The sequence below is a fragment of the Tarenaya hassleriana genome, unplaced genomic scaffold (assembly GCF_000463585.1).
Source record: "Tarenaya hassleriana unplaced genomic scaffold, ASM46358v1 Cleome46, whole genome shotgun sequence".
NCBI lineage: Eukaryota > Viridiplantae > Streptophyta > Magnoliopsida > Brassicales > Cleomaceae > Tarenaya > Tarenaya hassleriana.
Window position 1 is genome coordinate 157,949 of NW_010967304.1, and position 11,004 is coordinate 168,952.

Genomic DNA, 11,004 nt, shown 5'->3' on the forward strand with positions numbered 1-11,004 from the left:
AGGAAGCCCCCCTCCCCGCCGGTCTCCACTACCTCCTCCGCCGTCGGGAGATTCTTCGTCTGCTTCGAGACGAAGCCTTTGGTCGCTACATTGGTCGCTCTCACTCTCGTCATGCTCATTTGGAACCTTCCTCCTTACTACCACAACCTAATCTCCACCGCTCGTCCCTGCTCCGCCGCCGTTGCGACCGTAACCACCACCGGAACGTCCCTCGCCTCCGCGGCGTCGGTGAATTCGAGTGGGTCGTACTCGCAGAAGTACTACTCCGTCGCCGTGAAGCCCTCAGATCCGAACAAGCGTGTTTTCCAGCCGCTTGGGAACGCGGCGGCGCTGTTCGTGCTGATGGGAGCTTACCGCGGAGGTCCGACGACGTTTGCGGTGGTCGGACTGGCGTCGAAGCCGATCCATGTTTTCGGGAAGCCCTGGTTTAAGTGCGAGTGGATTTCTAACAATGGATCATCGGTTCGAGCTAAAGCGTACAAGATTCTCCCAGATTGGGGCTATGGTCGCGTCTACACCGTCGTCGTCGTCAATTGCACCTTCGCGGTGAACCCTAATGCCGACAACTCTGGAGGCAAGCTCCTGATCAACGCCTACTACGGAGAATCCCCGAGGAAGTTTGAGCGGTTCTCGCCTCCGCGGCGTCGGTGAATTCGAGTGGGTCGTACTCGCAGAAGTACTACTCCGTCGCCGTGAAGCCCTCAGATCCGAACAAGCGTGTTTTCCAGCCGCTTGGGAACGCGGCGGCGCTGTTCGTGCTGATGGGAGCTTACCGCGGAGGTCCGACGACGTTTGCGGTGGTCGGACTGGCGTCGAAGCCGATCCATGTTTTCGGGAAGCCATGGTTTAAGTGCGAGTGGATTTCTAACAATGGATCATCGGTTCGAGCTAAAGCGTACAAGATTCTCCCAGATTGGGGCTATGGTCGCGTCTACACCGTCGTCGTCGTCAATTGCACATTCGCGACGAACCCTAACGCCGGAAACTCGGGCGGTAAGCTCTTGATCAACGCCTACTACGACGAATCCCCGAGGAAGTTCGAGCGATTCACGGCGCTTGAAGAACTCCCCGGATCATACAACGAATCCAGATTCTCTCCGCCGTATCCGTACGAATACCTCTACTGCGGCTCGTCGCTGTACGGAAACCTGAGCGCGGCGCGTATGCGGGAGTGGATGGCTTATCACGCGTGGTTCTTCGGAGAGAGGTCGCACTTCGTCTTCCACGACGCCGGCGGAGTGTCACCGGAGGTCAGGGCGGTTCTGGAGCCGTGGATCCGAGCCGGGAGGGTCACGGTTCAGGACATTCGCGACCAAGCCGCGTACGATGGCTACTACTACAACCAGTTCCTGATCGTGAACGACTGCTTGCATCGGTACCGACACGCCGCGAATTGGACGTTCTACTTCGACGTCGATGAGTACATTTACTTGCCCGGTGGGAACACGCTCGAATCGGTGCTCTCCGAGTTCTCGGATAACACTCAGTTCACAATTGAACAGAACCCCATGTCCAGTGTCCTCTGCTTGAATGATTCAGCTCAAGATTACGCCGGGTAAGCTTATTGAAACTTCTTATACAATGGAATCATGAATTTCAAGCTTCACTAGTAATTCTACTGGGAAAACGGAAATGGGTTGGCATGGAATCAGATTTTAGTGATAGGATCTGCCAATGCTCTGTTAGATTTCATCTGGATGATGATGATGATGATGCATTTCTATAAAGTTTCTGACTTTACAATGCTGATGCCTGTTTGGTTGTGTTGATTGATGGTAGGAGAAATTCCTGTTTCTCTCTCTGAGACTGGTTCATGTAGTTCATTGAATCTTGCAATAAGCTTCACCATTGTTAAGTTCTTTAGCCATCACAAGTAGTTTGACTACCAGAGCAAGAAAAGGAAAGAGATTTATTTGGCTGGTATGATTATGATTATGTATAATTAATATCAAAGACGTGTTTTTTCCCATCTCGTGGGTTATTTCAGGCAATGGGGATTCGAGAAGCTGCAGTTCAGGGAATCCAGAACGGGTATACGCCGCGACAGGAAATACGCGATTCAGGCCAAGAACGCTTATGCTACAGGCGTACACATGTCCGAGAACGTGGTCGGCAAGACTCTACACAAAACCGAGACAAATATTCGTTATTACCACTACCATAACACCATAACCGTGCACGAGGAGCTCTGCAGGGAGCTGTTACCAGTGTCGGCCAAGAAGAAGGTGACGTTGTTCAACAAACATCCTTACGTCTACGACGACAACATGAAGAAGCTCGTGAAGACGGTGAGAGAGTTCGAGCAGAGAACCCTTGGGACAAACAACAACATCGTGAAGAATTTCTCGTGACAGGAAGAAGAACTCGGGGATCTATATGTCAGGGACTATTACCAGGTTTGTCTCTCCGTTTAGTTTTGTCTATAAAGGTAGAGGTTGTTTCTTTTACTTTTGTATCATCCTCTTGCCTCCATATCTCCTTCCTATTCCATTCATAACTTTGAAAAATTTTTCTTTTTGTGATTTAGTCTGTGTTTTCAGCTGAAATACATAAAAGTTTCCAGATTTTTTTTCATAGTAACATGAAAACCACATTTACTACAGAACAAGACCTATATAGTCAAAGATCATTAGGTTATGATTTTGGTAAAACCATATGGAATTAGAGAAAAAACGCTGCTTTGGTTTTGTCACTGACCAAAACAAAGGGAAATGCACATTCTAATTCATGTATTGGTATCCGAATTTTCGGTTATCGGTTTGGTTTTTTTCGGATATTATGGTCACCCGGTATCCTTCAAAATTTTAAGTATTGGAACTATCAGAAACATACCTTGACCAGAACCAGACGGTCGAACTCTGTCGAAAACAGATGAACTGATCGGTGTCTTCTCGTGAGGTGGGCACTTTGGTTACTATGGTTACTGTGGTTATTAATTGAATTGTCAAATTGAACTGAATTGAATAAGATATAATCATGATCGAACTAAATACAATATAAAACTCGAACGGTTATGATTTTTCTAAACCCAAAAAAAACCGAAATCGAGTCGAATTGAACCAATTAAAAAATAACTAAATAAACCGATAATTTCTTTGAAAAATAAGTTTTTTACGACATAAAAACCGAATATGAACCAAAATTTATAGTTCGTCTATAACTGAAATAATTGAACCAAATCTGAGCCGAAATCCGAAATCCGAAATGACCATCCTAGTATTGTCCTCTCGAGTCTTTAACGAGTTCGTGTTAAACTTTCGGATTTGAAAGATCAATAAGACCAATCTTAATTGCAATCAATTTTTGTGGCCATGGCAAAATAAAAATGCCACATGAATATTAAAAAAATACGTTTAATTAAACTGTCGTTAATTCATCAAATTCTAAGCCCGTTTGCAGGCCTTACAAGGCATTGATATCAACCATTTTCATACACCATTTATCATTAAAAAATTCAATTAGATGCGTGTTATAATTACATAGATATTCGAGCATATAATAAAGATTACATCGGAATATCAGTAGAATATTAGTATTGCTAGAGCTTCGATACCATTAAAACTAGTTTTTAGCTATATAAATTAATTTATGTAAAACTAATAAAAATTAGCATTGATTTTCTGGAAACTCTATACAACCCATATTTTGTATTTTTCCCATATTTTATTAGTCTTTCCATAATAATTTTTAAAAATTCGCCTCACTATAAATATTATTGTATTTGATGAAATATCGGGTTCGAAATTCTTACAAATTTAACATATATTTGTTATATATCAATCAACAAATAATGAGTTATTTTTTTATTTCAAAACATTTTGTTATAGATATGTGGATACATATGTTAGTTATAACGCTCCACTTCTGTGTTAATATGAGAATGCAGGGAACGTTAAATTTTATTTCGCAGGGGAAAATATTGAAATAAAATTTCATTCACAACGAAAAAAATAAAATTTATAAAAAATACGATATATTTTTCATGAGTATTGTTTTTAGTTAATTTTGGATAGTTTAGTTTTTCTACTGAACATTTAGTCCCTTTTATTCAAAAAAAATATTAAGTGGGATATTTTTGTATAAATTTTCTTAGTGAATTAACAATTTTTCTTATTTAAATTAGAAAAAGACTACTAGGAAAACTATTGTATTCTTGATTTTTTTTTTTAAATATTGCAATTACATATCATATGGCGGGTTTTTAGGTGGGACCCGACCTTAGAACCCTATCGGTTCATCGGATGGTTACGAACGATGGCTGTATGCTAGTTACGCTGGACCCGTCTGTAGGCTAAACTAGACTCCGTAAGTTAATAGGATCATACGGTCCAGGTTTAAAGGAAATGGAATCTCCAGCCGTTCGTTGTCCCCCTTCCACACCTTCTAATTTTTATGATAAATTATGCTTTTTTAATATTTGGGCACGTTTCATTTTCCCTTATCCCCCCAATATTATTTTATTTTTCTCAAGAATTACATAAAAAGATCATTCATTTTATTAGAATCCATTTAGTCCCTCACCCCTTTCATCTTTATTTGATACCGCACCCGTAATTAGATCAAAAGATTTTAAAATATGATATTTATATATTTTATATATATACTAATGTATTAATACTGAAGATAATAAATACGAGATCGAAATTTATGGTTTGGATATTTGTCATGTTGAAGTTGAACCGTCAAAAATTGATTAAAACCTTTGGGGGTTTCTGAGTTAAGAAATGTAAATAGAGGGGTTGTTTTGTAAAGTTTGCTTATGAGAATTTTCTGAAGCGATGCATAAAAGAAAAATATCATATAGGTATTATCAGAGAGGAACCGCCTCATGGAGAAGTAATAATAAGTCTGCCCTTTCGTTTTCAGCGTCTTGTAAAATTCCTTCTTCTCCTTCTTCATCTCCTGTCCTGTAATCCCACAGGGGATACAGCGAAGACGCCGATTCCCCATCTTCTTCGATAGGTTTTCTCTCTCTGTCTCCCTCTTTTATCTTTATCAATATCTGGGCTCTTATTGTTCTGATTGAGAAGCTCCAATGGCTCCGTCAATGGTGAATGCATCTGTTTCTGTTTTATGGTGTTTCCTGTTGCTCGTTTTGATGACCCATTTCGTGATTTAACCATTTCAGATACGCAATAACCGCTGGCGTTTTATTGCTGTCGCCGGCTTCGGTCAAGACACAACGATGGTAGTCACTCTGCTCCTGCTTCAGTCTCATTCACTTCGAGCATCCGTTTATTATGGGAATTGAGTTGTGTTTATCGATTTGGATTCTGGGCTGTTCCTGAAATCTTCCGGGTCGGTGGGTTTCAGGTGAGTCAGGTGGTGAGAATGGAGAACGATGACGTCATGGGTCCGCCATGGCTGGTTCCGATGCTCCGAGCTGAGTACTTCTTCCCCTGCTCTGTTCACGTCAATTCGAGCAAGATCGAGTGCAATTTGTTCTGCTTGGACTGTATGGGAAATGCCTTTTGCTCCTACTGTTTGATTCACCACAAGGATCATCGCGTCGTCCAGGTTCGTCTTGTCTCTCCCCACCCATTACCTTATCTTCTCTGGGGAATTTCGTCGAACCCCTCATTTACTTTTTCCCCGTGTTCTTCCGCAGATTCGACGATCTTCGTACCACAACGTGGTTCGAGTGAACGAGATTCAGAAGTGCATCGACATTTCCTGCGTTCAAACGTATATTATCAACAGCGCGAAGATCTTGTTCCTGAATGAGAGACCTCAGCCTCGTCCCGGGAAAGGCGTCACCAACAACTGCGAAATCTGCAACCGTAGCCTCCTCGACGCCTTCCGTTTCTGCTCTCTCGGCTGCAAGGTACCTCGAATCCCAATGGATTCTTACGCGAATTCTAATTTTGATTTCCCAATCCATCCGTTCCATACATGAGTGGTGTGTTTCTTCAACTTCACGTTACATATCTTCATCGATATTTCAATCGGTTTCTTCTCAACAGTTGACTTTTTTGGATATGAAATGAGTTTTGGTCAATTATATATGTGTTTTCTTTCAATTGGGTTGAAAATTTTCTCATCCGACACGAAATCAGAGATGTTAGAACGTTTCTCTTGCCCATACGTTTTCTTGAAACGTTTGCTCAGTTGGGGTAATTTCGTGTTCGTATTATAACATACACAAATTAAATAACGATTTGGGTCTTTTAGCTTGGAGGGATCAAACGTGGAGACTCGAATCTCACATTTGCTCTCAGAGGAAAGAGTGGCAGAAACATGTTCTGTTTTGAAGCCGAGGCGCCGCCGGCGAAGATCCGGAAGACGGGGATTTTCAGCCGTTTAATTGATGGAGTCTCTATCAGGGTCGATCATGATCAACGGTCCACAAGCTCTGGGGACGAGACGTTCGCAAATGTTGTGTCTCCGGGGACTCCTCCCATTTACAGCCACCGGAGTTCCCCTCGCCGCCGGCGAAGAAAGGGTATACCTTTCCGAGCTCCCTTCTGAAAAAAGGCGTTCTTTTCAAAAAGTGGGAATAAAAGGGAATTTAAATTAAATATATGATAGATGTTGGGAATTTTAACAAATAGATAAAGGAAATGTTGATTATGGAGAAGTAAGAAAAGGACAAAAGTGTGAATATTAGATACATAGATGATAGAACATAAGTGTGATTGTTCATATAGATTGGGGATAAGGTAAAGGCAGTCTTAATTATCATAATTGACAGCTTTATCTTGTAAATATATATATATATATATATATGGTGTTTCTTATCTCTATTTCTACTATTTTTCTTGATTTCTCTCATGGGTTATGTTTACATCATTGTATAATACACATTCATTGTGCATAAGACGGTTGCGATTAGAAGAAATAATTATATATAGAAAAAATCTGTAAAACAATATCTGCTCACAAATTTCACAAAATAAAATTTAAATTATATTTTTTTATCAAATAAAATTTTAAAATAATTTATGTTATAAATAAATTTCAATTTTATAATAATTATTATTTTTAAATTTATCGTTAATGTGATGCATTAATATTGGAATATATGGATGATGACGTGTCAAATATAATTAAAATGTTGATTTGATATATAGAATATCTATAGGTTAAATCAGTATTTTGATTTAAAAATGACGATAATTATAAGTTTGTATTTATTTTCGAATGAAAAATAAAATTGAAGTTTTATTTGATAAAAAATAAAGTTTAGATTTTATTTTATAAAAATGGATAAATTCACTTATTTTTTAAAATTTTTCTTTGTATATATGTATAAAAAAAAAAGAGGAGAAAATTGGAGATTCTGTTTCCTTTTTCCCATAAGCTTTTAAAGTGAAAGGGTGAGTTGTCATGCATGCATTGCATGTAGTGGGTGTGTTAAATATAGGTGTGTATGATTGGTGATGCTTTTATGTGTTATATTATACAACGGAAAAAGGGGAGTTGTGGGCATATTTGTAGGTTTTGTTACGCTTTGGTGTGTGTAATTGGGTGAAGAGTATCTACAAATTTTGTTGGCAAAGATTTATTTCCTCTTTTGCTTTGAAAGTGCGTTTAGGGAAAGTGAATGCCCATTTTGGTTAGATTTTAATCTGTAAAGAAAAATATATTTATTGGAGGAAGTTTCTGTATTTCACACATTTACGGAATGGTAACCAATCCCTTGCTCTCCCGCCTGATTTGATATGTTTCTATGTGATATTTTTGTCGCATTTTTCATTATTACTATCTTAAAAAAGAATTAGAAAACACAGAGAATTAAAAAAAAATCAAGTGAAAGAAACATATGTCGTTTATCTTTCGGATTTTTGAAAGAGAAATGAATAGAAAATACAAACAATATATTCCAATATTTGCATTGGATTTTTTATTGTGTAATACAAATATTTTTTGTGTCAGTTTCCTAAGTTTTAGATTATTTTATTATTTAATATTGACAAAAATCATAAAATATAATATTTTAAAATCAAATTAATTGAATATAAATTAATATAAAGACAACGGAATAAAAATAAATATTTATAAAATAAATAAATTAATGAAAATTTTAATCAATGGAATTCAAAATTAATTTATTAAAATATAAAGATATAATTTTATCAAATGTATATATAGTTTTAATAAAACACAAATATAACGACAACGAATATGTTCAACACTAGATTTTACACTATTTTCTTCATGGGTTTAGAGATATTAAACCCGCGTGATTTTTCAGAAACAATTTTGAGTATAATATAATTTTTATATACTTAAATTATTATTATTTTTAGTTAAATGCTACTAATGAGACTGTTATTTCAGGTGATGGGGCAATGAGATGAACTTTGTACTGTCTTGGAGTTTTTATTACAATAGAAATAAAGAGAGCGAAGGCCACTCTTCGTTTCCTTGGCGTTCACGTTTGGTTTATTGTGATGTGAATCTTTTTGTCTTTTAATTACATTATCATTAAATATTTTTGTTTTCTCCGTTCCATTTTGAATTGTTAGTAACGATAAAATATATACCAGATTATAGCTATAATATAAATGATTTTTTTAGTTATAATTATAATAATAATAATAATAATATGATTATTGTGGAGTGGAAAATGCGAACAAGATTTAAATAAATTGGACGTCGTACTCAATGACAAGTCAACTAATTCAATAGACATGGAATCTTTTTAAATTTTTTTTTTTGATAATCTGGGAGTTCACCGGACCTTTGGCCCAACTACATCTCCCAGAGAACCGGAGCAGCTCATGTGGAAACTCCTCCCTAACCAAGAATCGAACCGTCAACCTCTGAGTGCTCTGCATCCAACTGCTGACCACTCGCCCACAAACTGTTGGGTATCTTTTTAAATATTTCCAACTTGTGCGATCGCTATTCTTTTTATATAAAATTTTATAAATTTTTTAACCGAAAATATCATTTGAAATTCAGTAAGACAATTAATATCGACACTATAAAAGTGGATATTGAATTTTTATGAATGGTGAGGTTTTTGAAAAAATAATGACAATAGTTTGCATTGAAAATGAGGATATGGGGCAAAAATAATTCCTAACAATTCATATAAATTAAAACATATAGATTATTTGTAATGCATTTGAACCAGTAATTAGCTAACACGAATGTTTAAAGAATTTTCAATTCACGTTATATTATATTGTTTGGATACAATGTCTAATAGTAACATTTAGTGTTGTTTTATTTTTCTAATTTGAAAATTGTCCAAACAATACAGTTTTGTTTATATCATGTTGTCGGCGTTGGTATCATCTCCGGGCGCCACGTGTAACAAGATCCTTTCGTTCCTCGACACGACACATGACTAAACGATAATCTTAATAATGTGGGCCCCGAATCTATTCTGTTCACATTGAGTTGCGAGATTCGTAGAACTACCTAGACCTAACAGAACCAGTTCCACCATAAAGGCTGACATGAACAAAACCCGGTTCGAACCGATTTGGTATGATAGATGATAGCTAAACCGGTTTTATATTCCCGAATCCGACGAATAAAATTAGTGACAAATAACCGGCTTAGTTACTAAAGAAATGCGCATCAAATCAATTTTTGGTAAGATAATTTTGTTTTATATTTGATTCGATGGACAAAAACAGAACGTGTGGAAACATTTTGGTTCAATTTAACCGGAAATTTATAGAATCATATTCACGGGCCGCAGTGAATATGTGTGTTTTTATTTTGTCCACAATCATTAATATTGAATTTATGGATTAGAAGAAGATTCTAAGAAAGCATTACAGAAAAAAAAAAATCTAAGACAACCGTCGGCCAATCAATGAAAATTTTGACGAAACATTAGAGATATTATAAGGGGAGATTATAACTGTATCATAATTCTAATTAGAAAAAAAAATGGCCATTGTGCCTTTGGGAAAAATGTATCATAATTTAAATTTTTTTTCAGCATATATATATATATATATGTATTCACTTCGGTTAATGATTTATAAGTTTTATATATATATTAACGGATGCTCTTTTAGACAAACCAAAAAAGCCCTAAAATTTCATCTACTTAAAAAAACTTTATTATAAATCATATGAGAGTAACGACAATTTACTCATACCCATGAATGAAAACACATATCATCCCCGCTATAAAGTTGATACGTAAACATTAAAACATATGCTAAAATATCAAATTGTTTTTATTTACAAAAAAAGTTTCAAAAAAGAAAAAAAAAAGATTATTTCACTAAAATCTATTTAATTGCAAATATTACGGGTGGCGAAATAGAGATGCAAACCAATTTTGTTCAGTGATAATATTTGAGAAAAAAAAATCTCTCCAAAATTCATTATTACATGTGATTTACACAACAATGATCTTATACATAGTTATCCATGCGATTTTTACGGTTATAAATGTTTTAATTATCGTAATTGAGATTTTATATCATTTCTATATTTATATTAGTTAAATAACATATGGTAAGATTATATTCAGTATACATAAATATAAAATATTGTCATGATTTATTTTGAATGAGAAATTCACTATATGTTTCTCTATTATGATATAGAATTTGTACGATTAAACGTTGTGAGAGATCTCTAAACTCTAATTATTTGATTAGAAAATTTTAATCATCGGCCCATGTATTTATTTATTTATTTTTTTGTTAAAGGGTGACCCATGTATTTAAATCGCTATTATACGTTTTTAGATCTAAATATTATAAAATATACACTCACGTTTGGATAATTTAAATGATAATATATAGAACAAATCTTTTTCCAAATCAAAATTCGAGTCTCTATTTAGAATAGAGAATTCACCACTTGGATTTATCCTTTTCTCGTGTGTGAAAGATGTAGAAATTTCGGATTATAAAAAAAACTATTATAAACTACAACATCTTTTGTGACACTAGCATTACTATCGTTCTACCTATATCCTCATTACACTTCATCTGTATTAGTATCACACCAAACTTTTTGAAATCTACCTATCCACCGTCTGTTTAGATTCTAGTTTTAAATCCAAGTATTTATTTTGTAAAT

At 35.9% G+C, this 11,004-nt stretch overlaps 2 protein-coding genes across 3 annotated transcripts in view; both read left to right on the forward strand.

The window, feature by feature from the left end:
* LOC104825419 (galactan beta-1,4-galactosyltransferase GALS1-like) overlaps window positions 1–2,574 on the forward strand; it is a 3,534-nt gene extending 960 nt beyond the window's left edge. The window contains exons 2-4 of the mRNA XM_010557743.1: window positions 256–267; window positions 659–1,555; window positions 1,988–2,574. Coding sequence (XP_010556045.1) covers window positions 256–267; window positions 659–1,555; window positions 1,988–2,351 — 1,273 coding nt within the window. The 3' untranslated portion in view covers window positions 2,352–2,574. The remainder of the gene's footprint in view (window positions 1–255; window positions 268–658; window positions 1,556–1,987) is intronic.
* Window positions 2,575–4,810: 2,236 nt separating this feature from the next.
* Window positions 4,811–6,743, forward strand: LOC104825421. 2 transcript variants are annotated; one of them, XM_010557745.1, is made up of 5 exons: window positions 4,811–4,962; window positions 5,129–5,188; window positions 5,314–5,517; window positions 5,609–5,824; window positions 6,172–6,743. In XM_010557745.1, exons 2-5 carry the CDS (start codon window positions 5,186–5,188, stop codon window positions 6,466–6,468), a joined length of 720 nt encoding a protein of 239 aa, XP_010556047.1. In that variant the 5' UTR covers window positions 4,811–4,962; window positions 5,129–5,185; the 3' UTR covers window positions 6,469–6,743. The 2 variants fall into 2 exon arrangements, with proteins under 2 accessions (XP_010556047.1, XP_010556046.1); XM_010557744.1 differs by lacking the exon at window positions 4,811–4,962 and adding an exon at window positions 5,006–5,050.
* The last annotated feature ends 4,261 nt before the right edge of the window (window positions 6,744–11,004 follow it).

Excerpts from the sequence above, each read along its gene's own strand:
- LOC104825421 (XM_010557744.1), top strand. Across the intron at positions 5,518-5,608 it reads AGGATCATCGCGTCGTCCAG|ATTCGACGATCTTCGTACCA; the intron begins GTTCGTCTTGTC and ends GTTCTTCCGCAG. Across the intron at positions 5,825-6,171 it reads TCTGCTCTCTCGGCTGCAAG|CTTGGAGGGATCAAACGTGG; the intron begins GTACCTCGAATC and ends TGGGTCTTTTAG.